This window comes from Capronia coronata (assembly GCF_000585585.1).
Source record: "Capronia coronata CBS 617.96 chromosome Unknown acBCG-supercont1.3, whole genome shotgun sequence".
Taxonomy (NCBI): Eukaryota; Fungi; Ascomycota; class Eurotiomycetes; order Chaetothyriales; family Herpotrichiellaceae; genus Capronia; species Capronia coronata.
The window spans coordinates 2,247,576-2,265,154 of record NW_006912895.1 but is presented as its reverse complement, the minus strand read 5'-3'; the positions used below and the strand labels follow the sequence as shown (position 1 = coordinate 2,265,154).

At 53.5% G+C, this 17,579-nt stretch overlaps 7 protein-coding genes across 7 annotated transcripts; 3 read left to right on the top strand and 4 right to left on the bottom strand.

Moving 5' to 3' along the window:
* Positions 1–190: 190 nt before the first annotated feature.
* A1O1_04132 (ATP-binding cassette, subfamily B (MDR/TAP), member 1) lies at positions 191–4,394 on the bottom strand (the record flags this gene model as incomplete). The annotated part of the gene is made up of 3 exons (XM_007725029.1): positions 191–548; positions 604–871; positions 920–4,394. The coding sequence occupies 3 exons, from the start codon at positions 4,392–4,394 to the stop codon at positions 191–193; spliced, it is 4,101 nt and encodes a 1,366-aa protein (XP_007723219.1).
* A 1,568-nt stretch (positions 4,395–5,962) lies between these two features.
* Positions 5,963–6,805, bottom strand: A1O1_04131 (uncharacterized protein; the record flags this gene model as incomplete). The annotated part of the gene is made up of 1 exon (XM_007725028.1): positions 5,963–6,805. The coding sequence occupies one exon, from the start codon at positions 6,803–6,805 to the stop codon at positions 5,963–5,965; it is 843 nt and encodes a 280-aa protein (XP_007723218.1).
* Positions 6,806–7,575: 770 nt separating this feature from the next.
* Positions 7,576–9,409, top strand: A1O1_04130 (uncharacterized protein; the record flags this gene model as incomplete). The annotated part of the gene is made up of 2 exons (XM_007725027.1): positions 7,576–8,542; positions 8,598–9,409. 2 exons carry the CDS (start codon positions 7,576–7,578, stop codon positions 9,407–9,409), a joined length of 1,779 nt encoding a protein of 592 aa, XP_007723217.1.
* A 475-nt stretch (positions 9,410–9,884) lies between these two features.
* A1O1_04129 (uncharacterized protein) lies at positions 9,885–11,034 on the top strand (the record flags this gene model as incomplete). The annotated part of the gene is made up of 2 exons (XM_007725026.1): positions 9,885–10,635; positions 10,691–11,034. 2 exons carry the CDS (start codon positions 9,885–9,887, stop codon positions 11,032–11,034), a joined length of 1,095 nt encoding a protein of 364 aa, XP_007723216.1.
* A 614-nt stretch (positions 11,035–11,648) lies between these two features.
* Positions 11,649–13,329, top strand: A1O1_04128 (uncharacterized protein; the record flags this gene model as incomplete). The annotated part of the gene is made up of 2 exons (XM_007725025.1): positions 11,649–12,743; positions 12,829–13,329. 2 exons carry the CDS (start codon positions 11,649–11,651, stop codon positions 13,327–13,329), a joined length of 1,596 nt encoding a protein of 531 aa, XP_007723215.1.
* Positions 13,330–13,668: 339 nt separating this feature from the next.
* A1O1_04127 (uncharacterized protein) lies at positions 13,669–14,943 on the bottom strand (the record flags this gene model as incomplete). The annotated part of the gene is made up of 1 exon (XM_007725024.1): positions 13,669–14,943. The coding sequence occupies one exon, from the start codon at positions 14,941–14,943 to the stop codon at positions 13,669–13,671; it is 1,275 nt and encodes a 424-aa protein (XP_007723214.1).
* Positions 14,944–15,671: 728 nt separating this feature from the next.
* A1O1_04126 (uncharacterized protein) lies at positions 15,672–16,280 on the bottom strand (the record flags this gene model as incomplete). Its single annotated transcript, XM_007725023.1, has 1 exon — positions 15,672–16,280. The coding sequence occupies one exon, from the start codon at positions 16,278–16,280 to the stop codon at positions 15,672–15,674; it is 609 nt and encodes a 202-aa protein (XP_007723213.1).
* Between the last annotated feature and the right edge of the window lie 1,299 nt (positions 16,281–17,579).

Genomic DNA, 17,579 nt, shown 5'->3' with positions numbered 1-17,579 from the left:
ATCCTGCCGGCCAAAACATGCGTCCCACTTCTCCGTCGATTGACAATATGTCATGCTGTCATGTCCAGCAAGGAGGGCCGTCTCACCAAATTCGATACGTTCTGGTGCCACTGGAGGTCGGAAGTAAGTCCATCCATGCTGACCCTCACAATTCCTTGCGCCCAAAACTTTTCAGACGAAACGGCATGCTTCACTGTCTCTTCTCCAAGTTTTGTAGACTGACCAACTCTCGGTAGCGTCCATGGATAGCCATCAGCTCATTATGTGTGCCATATTCCGCGATAACGCCTTTATCAAAGACGTAAATCATGTCAGCTTTCTGTATGGTGCTGAGTCGATGAGCGACAGCAATGGTCGTTCTGCCCTTGGCAGCGTCGTCAAGGGCGGCCTGCACCACCTTTTCAGACTCAGAGTCTAAAGCAGACGTTGCTTCATCTAGAAGAAGAACTTTGGGGTTGCGAAGCAGGGCACGAGCAATGGCAATACGCTGTTTCTGTCCACCAGACAGCAAGGCAGCTTTGCTACCAACATCAGTCGCGAATCCGTCCCTATCTCGAGTCAGCTACTCCAATGCACAAATCGGTCACGAAAGTGAACACTCACGGCAGTGACATGATGAAATCATAGATGTTGGCGTCTTTGCAAGCCTGAATGACACGTTCATCACTGACTGCCCCCCGGTCCGCACCAAGCAAAACGTTGTCCTTGATGGTGCCTTGGTACAGCGTCGGTTCTTGCGACACCAGTGCTAGATGTGACCGGTAGTCGTTGAGATTGAGTGAGGAAATTGCCTTGCCATCGATGTAAACTCCCCCAGCGAGTGGGTCGTAGAATCGTTCCAGCAGGGCGATTGTGGTCGATTTGCCGCAGCCTGGCATGTGTTAGATCTGTAAGGGGTCATGCGCGTGCAATGACTTACCGGATGCTCCGACAAGAGCAACATATTGGCCCGGTCTGACCGTCAGGTTCAGACCCCGAAGAACCGGCACTTCAGGGCGTGTTGGGTATCGAAAATGAACATCTTTGAACTCGATATTACCATGAATTTGCTGGATATGTTCACCATCCTCCGACCATGGGTCGATGGTTGGTTGGCGATCGTACAACGTCTTCAATGCGGCTGCTGCATTTTTGGCGTGCGACATGTCTCCAGCGAAGGAAAACACCGTCCCTGCCGACTGCGCGCCAAAGATGATTTCCGAGAATACAATGAAGAACTGGAACATCGTGTATTCGCCCCGAGCCATGAGTGTTCCACCGTACCAGAAGCCCAGCGCAAAGGCGAGGAACATTGCCGACTGCGAGGCCGCATAAAGCGAGGAGTTGCGCAGATTAGATCTGAGAGAGGCGCGTAGCTGTGTGTTTAGTTGGTTCTGATACTCGGCATAGATCTGACGCTCTGTGGTGAGAGAGGCCACAGTTCGGATGGCATTAGTGTGTTCGCAAGCGTAGCCGGCGGACTTCTCGTAGGACTTCTGAGCAATGGCAGAGAATTTGGCTAGAATCCAGAACCTGATAAATCCAGTTCCCAGAATGACCGGTAACGCGCACATACAGACCAGTGCCAGCTTCCAGCCAATGGCAAGGGCTATCACGACTGCCACCACCAGCGTTGTGGTGCAGTTCAACAGTGTCCCCAATGTCGCCCCAGAGATCGATGCCAGGTGCGTCGCCTCGGTAGACAGAAACGAGGTCAGAGCACCGGTTGAGTTCTGGTCTTCATCGAAGAATGAGATGTCTTGTCTCAGAAATCTTCTAAAGGCACCATCACGAGCACGCTGGATCAGGCTTTCGCTGCAATATGCGAAGAGAGTGCCTTGCGTGACCATGGCCAGAAGAGTCACGAATGCAAGCATGAGATACATCAATGCCCAGAAGTCGACGTCGTGACGGATCTGATGTCGCTCACTGAGCGGTCGAGATAGGGAAACGATGGATTTGGCAAAGAAGATCCCCTGTACCGGTTGGGCAGCGCCTGCAATGCAGGAGAAGACCAGTGCGACACACATGATGTGCCATTCCGTGCGGTTGAATGATAACATGAACTTGACCAGTGTCAACAGGGAATACTTGTTTTCTGTCTCCGACTTCTTGTCCGCGAGGACCTTGGAGGACACGGACTTTTGACTCTTAGTCCGTCCCAGAGCCAGTTTGACATCTTCAGGAGCGGCCATTGCTGCGCTACCGGACCTCGATGATTGAATCTTCGTCAGTCCTTCTTCACTAGTGTCAGTTTCTTTTGCCGCTTCATCATCGTGTTCGCTGGTGATGCGCTGCGCCGACACCAGGCTGTAGTACGCCTTCCCAAGTGCAAGCAATTCGTCATGAGTACCTTGCTCGATGATTCGGCCGTTCTGCATCACCACAATATTGTCTGCGGTCTTGATGGTCGAAAGACGATGAGCGATCACAATAGTGGTCCGGCCCTTGGCAGCCTCATCCAGGGCATGTTGCACGACCCCTTCGGACTTGGTGTCCAAGGCCGATGTAGCCTCATCGAGCAACAAGATCTTTGGATCACTGACAATAGCTCTGGCTATTGCAACACGTTGTTTTTGACCTCCAGAGAGCAGGAACCCACGCTCGCCGACATGGGTCTCGTAACCATCCGTAAGTGACATGATGAAGTCGTGAGCGTTTGCCTTTTTGGCTGCTTCAACGATGCGTTGCGTCTGCTGTTCTTCTGATTCGGCCTCATATTTCGAACCGATGAGACCATTTCTTATGTTCTCTTTGATGGTCTGACTGAAAAGAATGGGTTCTTGCTGCACCAATGAGATTTGCTGTCGCAGCCAATGCAGATTCAGCGTGTTGATCTCGTGGCCATCCAGTAGGACTGTACCTCCTACGGGGTCGTAGAAACGCTCGACTAGTCCGACAATGGTGGACTTTCCAGATCCGGAAGCGCCGACAAGAGCGGTGGTTTTGCCCGCCGGAATTAGGAGGCTGACATCTTCCATCACCACGACTTCTGGGCGCGAGGGGTAGATGTGCTTGATGTGCCGCAGCTCGACGGTACCCTCCACGTGGTCCAATCTCTCGCCTTCTTCAGACAACGGATCCAGCGGAGAGTCTCTGTCTATTGTGGCGTAGATTTTTGCGGCAGCGGCGACACCGGCAGCAAAGTGCTGGATGTTTGGCCCAACGTTGCCAAAGGAAAAAGCGCCAATCATGACGGCTAGAATGATGGTAAGAATGTGAGAGAGGTTGGTTTCGCCACCGACCAAAAACCGCGAGCCCATCCAGAACGCCAGACCGTAGTTCAAGAAGATGATGCAGAGCAGAGCCCCGATCATGCAGCCTAGGGTACTCTTGCTACGAATGCCCCAGCGTCGGGCCTCAAGGAGATGCACGTTGTACTGCTTTGCCAATTTATCCTGCGTTCCAAATGCAACGGCGTTGCGGATCGATGCGAGGACTTCCTCGGCCACGGAGCCTCCAACGGCGTATGAGGCCAGAGACTTCTTGTTCCATGCGGCCATCTTCCGCCCCCCGAGGCCCATGATCAGCACAATCGCCACAACGGTGGACATGCAGATGAGGGTCAATTTCCAGAATTTGACGAATCCGATGACGAACGCGGAGAAGAAGGCAGCGACACCAGTCAACGTCAATCCCACCTTCTCACTGATGCCTTCCTGGATAAGGTTGGTGTCCGAGGTGATACGGGTGGTGACTTCGCCGGCGCCTAGTTTGTCAAAATACCCAATGTTCTGCCGCAAGATCGCCCTGAGGTATTGTTCTCGAACCTTTGCGGTAATGTGTTCGCCGGTGTAAATGAACAGAACGGTGGAGATGTAGACCAGGCAGAACTCGCCAATGGCGAGATAGATGAAATATAGCACATATCGGTCCAAAGTGGAATTGAACGACCCTGAGAGGGTTCCCAGAATAAGGCCTTGAAAAGTGCCACTCAAGTTTCCGAAAACGACCGTCATCAACGGTTGGACCACTCCTGCACCAATTGCTGAGATGGCTGCGATGACAATGAAGACCAGATCCCACGCAGTGGCGTAGCGATATAGAGCCGTGTAGGTGACGTTGACATCCGGAGTAAACAACTGTCGCTTCAACACGGCTCGCTCGTTCTCCGGTAGGTGTGCTAACGCGGCGTCACCGTCAGGCACCTCACGAACCTGGACGATCTTCGAATCATACTTGTTGAGGCCGGCCCCGATATCTGAATCGCCAGACTGTGACGACGGCGAGATGGCAGTAGGAGACGTGGGAGTATCAGGGACAGGTGTGGCCGGCTGCTTCTCAGAGATGGCCGGTAGCTCAGTGTTCTTCTCCTGCTTCGTGGTAATGCCCAGTTCCGATCTTTGTTTCTCTTCCATGTTCTCTTCAGCGGCGGCCACCCCCGCAGGCAATTCGCCCTGTCCGCTTGGGTTCATGATGTACGGCGACTATCGATAACGTGGATAGGAATATGCCCGCTACAACACAGGTTCAGCGTGCCATTCTTGGGGCGTCTCAGGTTTCGGAAAAGGAGAACAGGCTTGCAGGAAATGCCCTGATCGCAGACTCGGATTGTACGTCTATCGATAGGAGATGGGGATGCGTGCAGACAGCGGTCCGTCTATATTCATTCGTACTAGGTAGGTGTTGGAGGATAGAAATAAAGAAAGTAAAGTATGTGCAAAACGACAGGCAACGATGAAACGAAAGACGGAGCCGGAATTATGCTTGAGAGCAAGTCAAAAGATCAGGTATGAGTCAAAAGATCAGGTATGAGTCAAAAGATATGAAGTCCGAGTCCAGGCTGTGAGACTTCACGAAGGCGACCCTCTGGGAGGTAACAACACCCCCAGGGAAGGCGAACACACCAGCATGACAGCGTGACAGCGCTGCCAGTGGAGTGTTGGCTGCGGTACTACGACCATCTCGGTAATGTTCACGAAGTAGTACGAGACGGCCTATTGTGCCCCCGGGCACAGAGGGTCCGCTGTGCACCAGATCAAGATTCACATAGTTAAATTTAGGCCATTTTCATTCGCCTGTAGGGCTTAGGAGCCCGCTGAGACCCTGTAACCGCCTGTGCGTGCCGGAGCTTGGTGGCCCCTAAGCCCGCGAAGCCTTCGGCAACGTGGAGAGAGTGTCCGGGAGCCTTCAGCCGGCTGGCGCATGAGCGTTGGGGAAACCGTGGTTTTTGGTGGTACGTTTGCATCTCTTACCAGGCATGGTTAAGCGAGCTGGTGCCTAGAGCCTTCCCTCACCAGCATTAATTCTGCATAACTCATTGAAGTTCGTATTTGTGCAGCACCCTGATCGAGGATGCCTGTTCCCATAGCGGCAGTAACAAGTTGTTTGTCGTGACGATTGGTTTTCGCGTTCGTTGCATGAATCACCATGTCTTCTTAGCCTTGAGTCATATGGCTGGAGCTCGAGGGTGACACCGGATACTAATCCCATGCAGAGTTGGTTGACTCATTCATCACCAACCTGAAGGTAGTGACGAAAGTTCATTCGGCATCAAGGGCCAGGGCTAACGCGGAGCAGGTAGACCAGGAAGCCAATTTTCCAAATCACATCCCAACATCTAGGTAAGTATTCAACAGCGTATCTAGGGTCCGCATAATCTCTTGTTATTGCGCACCCGATCCGAATACGACAGCAAACTTTCTCGGGAGAGCACCGTTCGCAATGTCCAGGACGCGATACCTGACCATGACCATGCCCTCCTCGCCTCATCCACGCCTCCGGCAGCCTGGACCCTACGGTATCATCACCGCCTATCAATAGACGGCATTGTAGACAAGAGAGTGCCAAATGATTCGTTCGTTGGGTTCTCCCAACCTCACGCGCCAGAGTGAGGAAACATACCTATCGTCGTCGTTGTAGAATATTGGGATGGTCAGAAGGGCCATCGTGAAACTGTTTCACAATGGCTCATAGGTATACCTGTCCCAGAAATGCTTTGGTCTCCTCAAATGAGCCCTACTTCGGGAGGCACACCCTGATTTCAAAGTTTGGCTCTGCGCAGCACAGCTTGATACTCGTCGACTCTCTTCTTCGCCTCCGAGTCCCTGCGATTGCGGTCCAGGTCTCGAGCAGTCAGTGTCTTGGGTGTATCTGGCCCCTCGTCCAAGTCTTTGACGACCTCCCGGTACATCTCTTCCTTGATCTTGCCGTAAGACGCGCCCTGGGCCTTTTGAGTGAGCTTCATCTCTCCTATAAAGGCCAATGTCTCGTCGACGTCACCGACGCCGTCGATGATCCCTTCCTTCAGCGCTTCCAGAGCCGGGAACCTCCTGCTCTCGAGGACCATGTTTCTGAAAGTGGTCATGTTCAGCTTCACTCGAAAGACTGAGGCCATGGCAGGTTGCAAAGCCGCCCCGAAGTCGAGCTCGTTCAGGCACACGAAGCCCTTATGTGGATTCATGATGCGATAGTCATGCATCATAGCCGTCATCAACCCGCCAGCAAACGCGTGCCCGTTCATCAGGGCCACCGTTGGCATTGGGTAGGTAACAAGGCGCCTCCATAGTGGGAACAGGCTGCTGGGGAAAAAGGTGGGATCTCGTATGGCGTTTTCAAAGTCCAAGCCATTGGAGTAGAACTTGCTGATGGTGGATGTGGTGATGACGACCCCACGGGGTAATCGATGCTCGATGATATCAAGGGCCAGAAGGAATGATTGATTGAATGCTGGCGTGAGCCGGTTGTCCGGCGGGTAAGAGAAGGAGAGAAGATAGACTTGAGGGGAGGGTTGAGTACAGATGAATTCTCCTTGCTGGTTCTGAGTAGATGAGGTCGCCACGGATGGCGGCACGGGGAGGACGAATAGAGGCGGAATGGGCGGCATGTTGCTGGCGTTGTTTAATCGCGCAGGCGATGTGTCGACACAGAACGTCTTCTTCCACTTGGATAGTCAATCTGAATTCGAAGCTGAGAATCACGATGCAAATGTAGACCGCTGGCAGAGAAGATAAGAATGAAATCATCCTTTGGGATGATCCTGGACTTTTCATCATGACTGCCCGCAGGGATGAAGCGAGAATACAGCCGAGGTGGCTGAGAAGATAGGCGGAAGAAGCCTATAAAATGTCTATCTAACGAAGACCCTAGGCTAATAAGGCCTTTACGTAGTACTTATCGCAGCATGCACCCCCTGCCACAGCTGCCACAGCTGGGAGCAGACACCGCTGGGGAAGCCTTGGGAGCATATAACCCCTGGCCATAACCCGGAGAGCATGATAACTGCTTGTGTGCGTGTGCTCTCTCTCTATCTCAATAAATGACGTTGCTGGACAGAATAGTGTCAATCCAGGGTCAGATCTTTGCAGCTAAGTTTAGGTGCCTTTGCCCGCAACTCGGTATCCTGCCCATTCGATTATCCGGCGACGACCGGATTACTAGAAAGCCATAGACTCGCAAGCGCTTGCGCGGCTGAAGGATCAAACTTCAATTCATCCTCCCTTTACACTTCACTGCCATACTACACGCCAAAGTGTTCCGACGACATGCGAAAAGCAACCTGCAGTCCTCCTCCTAGCTTGTCCTAGCGAAAAATCGCAACGTGCGCCCGATTTCCTCCACCTTTGAACAATCTCTTCGACTGCGGCACAGCGCATCATGGCGGACGCATCGAGCGCGTCCGCAAACAGGGCCTCTACGGGCCCTAGCCTGTGGGATAAAACGAAGGATTACTCGAGCACCGCTTATGAAAAAGCTCTCAAACCTGGCTTCAACAAGGCTTATGCTGTGGTCGACAAGCTGGGAGCCCCGGTCAATCGTCTATCCAACAAAGTCGGTTCAGAAGCCTTCTGGCCGACCACAATGGACAAGGAATCTGAGAAGGCTGCCCGCATCCTTCGCGGATTCTGCAAAGATGGGTTCTATGAGCAGGTCGATCAGAAGCAAGACAAGTTGGTGGAGAATCGCAAGGCCACCGCAGACGGCATCCCCCAAGGCAAACAAAGAGTGCTCACCAAGATCCCCAGCAAGGTCATCAAGCAGTGTGTCGGCTTGGCCATCTACACCACCATGCGCACCGGATGGCTCTTTGGAGGGTCTGGTGGTGCCGGCGTGCTGGTTGCGAGACACCCAGAGACCGGAGAATGGAGTGCGCCCAGCGGTATCCAGACGCAGAACATCTCCTTTGGCTTCCTTGCGGGAGTCGATATATACGACACAGTCCTGGTCATCAACTCATACAAAGCTCTAGAAGCCTTCATGAAATTAAGGTGCACCCTGGGCACCGAGGTCGGTGTCGCGGCCGGTCCTGTGGGATTGGGAGGCATGCTAGATACGGAGATTCACAAGCGCCAGGCTCCCATCTGGTCATATGTTAAAAGCCGGGGCCTGTATGCGGGTGTTGCCCTCGAGGGAAACATTGTGATCGAGCGAACAGACGAAAATGCAAAGTTTTACGGGGAGCGTGTGGGAGTGGCCGACATCCTTGCGGGAAAGCTTCACCATCCGCCGGTCGAGCAATATCAAGTGCTCCTGGACACGCTGAAAGCCGCACAGGGTGATGAAGTTGATGATAGCCTGCTTCCAGAAGGGCTCGCTCCCAGCGACATGGAACTGGTCTCGGAAGGTAAGATTCCCAGCAGCGTTTTGTGTCTTCCATGCTAAATGGATATTTTGAACAGGTATCTTTGGCATCCCCGCCGAGGACGATCCCGATCCATACGGCGTGAAGGCTCTGGAAGCCGAAGGACTGATCATTCGAGAGGCCGGAACACATCAGAGGCCGAGCGCTGAAGTGTTTGAGTTCAGACCCGCCCCGACCAGCCCTGTCTTTGCACACTTCTCGCGCAGGAGTGTGGATGGCTCAGTCAGGAGTCGGAATTGGAGAGACAGCACCCACAGTCTCGCCAGCATCGATCGAGGTACTCAGACCGACGAAGACGAGCCGCAAGGTGCTGGGAGCAGCCCCCATCGAGACTCGATCCAACACAGCCAGAATGTGGATGATGATGAAAATCGACACGGCTCTCACCAAGAACAAGGAGCATCCTTCTCAGATGTGGACTCGGACGCCGAGATCCAGACGGCAGTCCCGATGGTGGCACGAGCCAGAGTGGTGGAAGTACCAAAGCGTGTGCCCCCGGCATTACCACCGCGGAATCCAGGCCGGGTTGTGTCACCTACGCCGCCTTCGGACTCCCAACCTCCAGTCGATGGGTTTGACAGGATTTCGTTGAACGGGAGTACTGAAGAGAAGCGTGAGGCTGAAGAGAAAGAGGAGGCTGAAGAGAAACAGGAGGTTGAAGAGAATCAGGAGGTTGAAGAGAATCATGAGGTTGAAGAGAACCAGGAGGTTGAAGAGACACACGATGCTGAAGAGGAACATGAGGGTGAGAGTGATCAGGTCGAATCGCCCGCTGCGACACAGGATGCTACGGATTCAGCCTTTCATTCTCTCCCAGGCACGCCTAATGAAGAACGGAAGGAGTTGTAAGCCTGGGAATTACGCCTGCCCGTACTCGCAGTTGGCGAGAGGCAGGTGCTAGACATGGTACTCGTCGTCCGAAAAGTCGTGTCTATTATTCTAGATCACCGGAATCCTCGGTCTACCACATTTCTCAACCAAGCTCGCTCATCCGCATAAGTACGACCGCATTTTCAGCATTATGCATTTAACCTTCATCCTCGTGCTCATTGTCTGCAGGGTGGATGGCTTCGGTCACTACCCGTTGCCACTCCATGCGCCTTCCAGCCCGTCGTCCATCGCAGTCGTCGCAGCCAGTCTTTCCAACGCCGTCCGCCCACTTCCGACTCCGACTACGTTGTCAGGTCGAGTCGACTCCGATCACCCTCGGGACAATACCTGTGGAAGGGAACATGGGGACAGGAAATGCAAATACCCACAATGCTGCTCCCAAGCTGGCTTCTGTGTCAGTCGCCTTCGGTGCCGGCCAATGAGACCCGCTAACATGGCACAGGGGCTTGGAAAAGAATACTGTGCAATGCCGAATATCTGCCAGAGCGACTTCGGTCGCTGTGATTCAGATGTGATGCCTGCTGGATACAACATGTCTGTGGATGACCGCCCACAAATAGGTGTGGTCCCATACGGCAGTGTCATTTCCAACTGTAGAATGCCACGAGTGATTGCATTGACATATGACGATGGACCGTCTGAAAACACCAAGGAGCTTCTCGACATTCTTGAAGAAGCAGGGGCAAAGGCTACCTTCTTTGTGTCTGGCAACAACAACGGCAAAGGTGAAATTGATCTGACTCCGACGTGGACCGACACCATAAAACGCATGGCCCAGGAAGGGCATCAGATTGCTTCCCATACCTGGTCTCACGCCGATCTCGACAAAGCGTCATGGGAATCTCGGAGGCTGGAAATGCTCAAGAACGAGCGGGCATTGGCCAACATTCTGAACGTATACCCGACGTATATGCGACCTCCGTACCTGCGCTGCAGTAACCAGACAGAGTGTTTGGGAGATATGAGGGGTCTTGGATATCATGTTATCTCATACTCTTTTGACAGCACTGACTGGATGCACAAGGACAACCTTACCTCCATGACCGCAGCTTTTGATCGTGTGTTGCAGACGGTGGAGGTCAATGAGGGCAGGATGTTACTCATCCAGCACGACACGATTCGAGCATCGGCCATTGATCTGACGAGGCACGTCTTGAAGCGGGTGTCGCAAAGAGGATGGAGAGGTGTGTGGAATGTTTCTTTGGGTTTATTTGCGCCATCCACTAACAGCTGCGAAAGCCGTCACTGTTGGAGAGTGTCTCGAAGATGGACCTGAAGGCTGGTATCGTTCGCCTGGCTGGACGAGTCCATCATCGACGGCCGACCAGGGCTGCCTCGTGCTCAGCGATGGATTCTGCGGCAAGCTGGGCAGGTTCAAGACCAAGCTTGAGTGTGTCCGGAGCAACATCAAATGCTACAAACACGTGAAGCAATGCGAGGAGGGAAGGGTAGACGAGGAGGCATGTCGGTCATTCAAGGAGCTTTGTCTTGTTCAATCCTTGTTTTGCGCACAGTGTGGACGATCGAAGAAGAACTCGCCGGCATGCGACATCGAGCAGCTGAACGTGTTCAACCACGGCTGAAAGTCCTCGGAACATTGGATACCTTTGATAGAGGCGTATTGCTAGATCAGTTGGCTACTAGATTAGAAGGACTAATGATGCTTCTGCCTTTGCTCTAATAACAACTCTTTTGCCCTCTACTAGTGGTCGGCTGGGACAAACAACGGTATATACCTCAGTAACAGACCTCATCTCATACAGAGAGAGGAAGTGTACTATAAGATACTATTAAAATACGTGTAGCAGGCAATTGACCCATCACCATGTGGAAGTTGGTCAGACCACATCCAGTTCCCCTATATCTCCATTTTTCGCAGATGGTGGAGACGGCGTTGGTACCGGATTGAACGAATGATTGATTGATTGATTGATTGATGAATTGATTTGATGGATGGATTAAAAGTGGCCGCGAATCTTTGCCGCTGCTTCTACACTGAATTGATTGATTGACTGTTTATGCCAGAAATGTACAACATCCTTCCTACTACTACGTGAAAGCCATCAGATCTCATCTTTTGACCTCCTCAGCCACTTGCCGAACACTTTCACTTAGCTGCTGAGCTTGTCATGAGCGTCTCCTGATTGCCCGGCCACCTCCGCCTGTTGGATTCATTTCCTCGCAAACGACCGCCACCATGTCCATCCTGCGTCCCCTACCGTCCTCTCGTCGAGAACCTATCCTCCTATCCTCCCTCTTGACGATTCTATTCGCAAGCAGCGCCTCGGCTCATGGAGGCCATACAGATAAAATCCCCGAGGGAGAGGCGGTATCGCCGGATCCGCTGGATTCCAGGCTCTGGACGCATATCCTGCTGATGATTTTGTCGTTTGGCATCATATTCCCCTACGGCATGGTCCTGGGGATAGTGAGAAGTCGATGGCACGTCCCCGTGCAGGTCGTGGGCACCGTGATCGCGACGGTGGCATATTTCCTGGGCCATATGCACCGCGGCCGGCAGTTCAAGCACCCCAACATCCACGCGAGTTTCGCCAACAGTCTGGTCTTGATGCTGGTGGTGCAGGTCGGACTGGGCGTTGGCTTGAAACTCCATCTCGAGCAGAAGCCTGGATGGGTGGGCCGAATCTTCGGCGGCAAGGTCGGCAAGTCCGGGCGGCGCGGCGTGGTGCTGGTGCACGGCTGGGTGGGCAAGTTGATGCCCATCGTGTCGTGGGCGCAGATGCTGTTCGGCGGGATCGTCGCGATGGGCTATTGTCGCGGCGACCACCTCGGGCAATGTGTGGCGCACTTCATCATGGGCTCGGCGTTCATCGCGTACGGAATCATCATGACGCTGCTGCTGCTGGTCGGCCAGGCCTGGCTGAGACGGACGGGCCGCAGTCAAGAGTTCTTCGACAGCACCGTCATCGCTGCCTGGGGCTGCGTCAACACCTTCACCGAGCATCGCTGGGGCCATCCGTGGGTCAAGAACGATCTCCAACACACTAGCATGGGCATTGTCTGGTGGTGCGCCGGCTTGTTGGGCGTCTGGCTGTCTCGGTCGCGAACCGGTCGTCCGAAGCGAAACCTGTTGCCCGGCATCGTCATCTTCATGACCGGCTGGGCCATGAGTGCCCATCCGCAAGACCTGCCGCTGAGCACCATGGTCCACACCGTGTTCGGATATACGCTGATGGCCGCCGGCGCCGCCAGAATCGTCGAGATCTCCTTCCTCCTCAGGGACAGTAGAGGCGCCGGCGAGGTCAACAGTTGGCAACATCTTCCGCCCTTTGTAGGTTTGACACACCCTGCCCTCTTTATTTCTGGCATACGTCCATCCTCGATCGATCTCACGCTGACTGACACCCTGTCTATAGCTTCTCTACGCATCCGGATTTCTATTCATGGGTGCCACGGAGGAACAAATGCATTTCTTATCTGACGCCGACGTCACCCACGTCAGCTACATCTTGATCCTCTACTCGATCGCCTTCCTCCTGTATCTCTTCGTCAACATCCTGCTGTACATCTACGCGTCACACGCCTGGCCTGAGGACGAAAGCAACGGCACCCGGCCCTCGCATCATCCCCCTGGCAGCTTATCCAGGAATCCGAGCGCTTCTGTAGCGGCATCCGGCCAGGGCCAGGGCCAGGGCCATTTGAGGAAACTCTCGGTTCTTCCGCACGTCCCTCTCACCAATGGCACCGCCCTCTCCGCTCCGACTAATGGGTCTGTAAGGCTCCCTCGAAGTCGCGTCACAGAAAACCAACGGGTACGGGATGCCGAGGAATTCGAACTCGAGGGCCTGATCAGCGAAGAGGAGGCCGAAGATGACGCGATTCCCAAGGTGGCCAAAAAGGAAACCGTCCCGGTATAGGGTAATGATAGATGGTGTCGGTCTGAGCATATGAGCATTGGGAACAATAACCTTCTGGGTCTGTTGGGTGCGCTTTGGAGTTGGCTTTGGACTTGGAAGGGTCTTCTGCATTGTGATCTTCCTCAGGGAGTGACTTGTCCATATAACGAGAGGCGTGAAGACCTTTAGCGTAGCATACCTAGTATAGCGAAAGAGTCGCCCGAGGTGCCTTCTTCCACGAACTGCTCACTACAAACCTTGATGTCACTCCTTGCGTTCTTCATTTCTTGAGAGTCTGACATGCCACAGTGTGCACTGAAATAAGTTGTGTTCAATTCATCATTCATTATCTAGAGAGTTTTACCGAGTCCCCCGTAGCGGCAGGATCTTCTGAGCAAGAACGCTCTGCCTACACAGCGGACACTCGGCCTTCTCCTTGACCCAGTCCTGCACACAAGTCCAGCAAAAGACGTGTCCGCACGTCGTGGCGCTCGGATCCCGCAGCGGTTCGAGACACAGCGTACATTTGCGCTGTTGCCCGTCCGGGATCCAGGCCATCAGCTCCGGGTCGTTGAGGTCATATCGTGCCTGACCGTTGGGGAGGACCGGAGTCGACGTGGTGCTTGCGAGACCGCGGGGGACATGTTGAGTAGTGATGCCGACATCAGTGCCGGCTAGCAGTTGTGCTTGGCCTGATGAGGGATCGGACTCGTCTAGAGCAGATTTCGAGTGGGAATGGATGGGTGCTTCAATCCCGTGGCCAAGATAGGTGGACGAAGTGGTGAATCTGCCGCCGCCGCTACCATTGCCAATACCCACATCGTCACCATCAAGACGACTTGCCCGTTTGTCGTCGCTGTTGCTGCTGTTGATGAAAGCTGCAGCCGTAACGTCTGACCCTTCGCCCGTGGCTTCAAGGTATGTTTCGCGGACATGCAAAGCCGCCTGCACAGCCAGCTGAAGAACGAGCAATACCCCAAGAACCTCGTATCCGACGCGTTGCTCGTCCGGCTTGATCTGTTTGGTGAAGATGTAGCGCAGGCCGAATATGCGTTTCGAGATATGATAGTACGCGCCCGTGAAATAGAACGTCGCCAGGCTGAGAGCGTATATCGGATTGGGCGAGGTCAGAGTGTCGAGGTTCTCAAGGATATATTTCTGGAGCTGGACGCTTCGGGGATGGCTGTTGTTTTTGTTTTTGTTGTTGCTATGCTTCTCAGCATATTCGATATTCCACTCCAATTTCCCTCTCAGCCTCCGTCGCAGCGCGGGCAGGGTCTTTCCCAACGCCCATGGCGCAAACACCACGCTGGCGACGTATCCGACCCGTCGCCCCAGCCCTGCTAGCCGTAACGTGTCGGATTCGACTTGGATCACGTCGCAGTATTCCTCGCCTAGTGTGCGATTGCCCAGCAGCGTCGTTAGACTTAGATATATGAGTTCACTCAGGTGGTTCGTCGCCGTGGAGTACTTGTGTGCCACTCTCGCGCCGAGCAGAGCACGTAGGATCGTCGATGCTTCCGAGGAGACTTGCGCGATCATGTAGGCGTCCTTTTCATGCGTGCGTAGTATGTCTGGAGACGGGGCGAATGGGTATTCCATTGGCCCTGGGCCAGTGGTTGGCGGGGACGACATCGTCGTCCCAGGGCGAGACGAATACACGGTTCCCCTAGGAAATGGGAGAGTAGTGAACCGTGAGCGGCGAGCTCAGGAGACCAGGAAGTACGAGGATGAAGATGAGGATGTTCCTGCGCAGTGCATGGTCGGTCGTCGGGAGACCTTCACAGTGAGGTTTGTAACGGCACTCATATGTAAGAATGTCTCTCGACGTCGCATGCACTTCCAGTATGGAAATCGGAAGCCGAGGTTGCGCGTGTTGCCGCGCCGCAGACCGTAGATGAAATACGGCGGAGCAGGCTTATCGGCGCGTAGTCAGCATGGACATGCTCGATGAGGCATGTAATGTAGCCTTGTTCTCGAATTTCTTTCTTCCTTAGACAGAATACACACACAGTAGGTCATCCACAACGTTGATTATATGAATATCTTTCATGAACCGGTTGTGTCTTACACCAACTTTTATATCGTCAAGGGCATCAAGACACATAGCCCGCAAGCCAGCGCCATTCAGCCCCATTGATGCAACTCAAAACGTCCAATATCACCTTGTCCAAGGGCTCAACTCAACTTGCACCATTGAGCAAGCACCTTGTCCTCGATTCCAACTATTCACCCAGACACGTTCAGTTCTTGCAGACCATTCCGTGCGCTCGAGTCCTCAAACACTAGCCAGCGCCCTCCATTCCCCCTTCCCCTGTTTTTCCTGATAAGAGAAGTTGTCTTCATCCCTCTCTGTTTTCTGACTAGTCCTTCCCCCCAGCTTCTTGTCTCGGAATACTCCTCAGGTCCTCGATGTGAGCGTTCAAAAAGTACCCTCGCAACTGATCCGGCGTCATATCCCTCGCACCACTGATCCAGCCTTTACAGCTCTTGGTCGCGCATCGACATTCAAAAGGCTGATCCATGATCCACTCAGTACTGGGGTAGAAAAAGGTCAATTCGTCGCCTGGCTTGATCCCCTGGGGATTTCCATGCTCGTCCCTCCTAGCGGCAACCCTCACTTCGATCACTGGTTTGGCATTATCCAGATCCCCGCCGTCGGGGACCACGTGCAGCTCCAGGCTCGGCTCGCAGCTGTGGTTGAGATATAAGAAGTCGCAGTTCAGCTCGATGTGCTGAGTCTCGGACACTTGCACGGTCGACCAGCTCTTTCCGGGGACAAATGTCAACGGTGGACTTGTGAGACGCGCCACCAGAGCCCCAGGGGGCTGTGTCGTTGTCGATTCGGAGTACGAGGCAAACGAGCCTGGTTGTTGTACCACACGGATCACAGACGGATGGGTCGGGGATTTGAACTGTCTCTGAAGTTGAGCTTGAGCTTGGGATTGGTGTTCGGGAGTTGTGTTGGACATGATGAAAGGTTATCGAGACCTACGGGTCGAATCGAAATGAATGAAGCCCTGTCCAAGATTGATGGTTGACTTTGTGTCTCAGTTCTTGCTGACTTGCGATCTGTTTTATGCTGCCTTATGCTTATGGAAACCGACCACTTTGCTGTGACCAGTGGTTGCCAGTGTCGCCAGGCCCACGGCGTCTTCACGTTAGACAATCCTGTTTATGCAAGATTCGCTTCCCGTAAGAATGTAAAGAACGACCTTCCACTGGAGCCCTGGTGCAAGACAGGATGAAGAGGCCGGGCGAGAGGATGCAGAAGGAACGCTGGTAACCTTGCTTAGGTGTCTCGTTTCTTTCGCCGAGCCACTGTCGGAAGCTGGAACAACGCTGGCACTTGGATGGTCGTGCTTCCAGGTCTTGAGATATGGTTCCCAAATCCAAGCGGAGAGAAAAAGAAGGTCCAAGCCCACCGTATACATATTATATATACTCATGACCGCGGCTGTCTAGTCAGAGAACCAGTTGATCGGGCGTAAGGAAGTGGAGAACAAACTGACACATAACAGCGCTTTGACAGTATCCAACCTTGTCCCTGGGCCGGTCTTCGGGGCATTTCTCTCTGCCCTTATTAACCTTTCCCGACTTCGAATGGAGGTCAATAGCTGATCCAAGATCCTCTCCAGCTTTTGCTCCATGTTCCGACTTACCTTCGACTCAGCAGACTTGTGGCTCACAGCTGGAAGCTACAGTCACTGGGTTCTCGTCGCGTCACTGGCTACTCTTGCTCTCTGCCCACTGGTCACTCGTCAACGTAGGCCAAGCCAGGCCTCCTCTGCACGAAGTGCTCAAGAAGTCCTGGCGGATTGGTTAACCTCCGCGTGGTCGGCGAAATTGGGTGACGCCAGACTGCAAAGGGCGAGGTCATGATTGGCGTCCCCACAATCTCGGATCCCTGGGCTGCTAGTCAGAATGGTTCGCAAATGGCTGGGCAAAGGAATAGCTAACGATGAACGACGCGAACCGAGGCTCAAACTTCAAGCTCCGAGGCATCTAAGTTTGTGTTCATGAAGTGAAATAAAAGATGGCTCTATTGTTCCAACGTCAGAGCTGTAAAGATTGGGGCCACAGCGAAAGGTTTCCTATTTTCTAAATCGATGCTCGATAGAGCCGTATAAAATAACACTATTTTCAAGATGTTGTGCGGAATACCTCGGGCTCGGCTCATTGAAGTTGCATATTTGCTGCTGCTGAGGGAGGAAAGCTTCTGGAATTTGATTGTGGAATTTGGCTGTACATGAAGCGTATGAACGCTGACT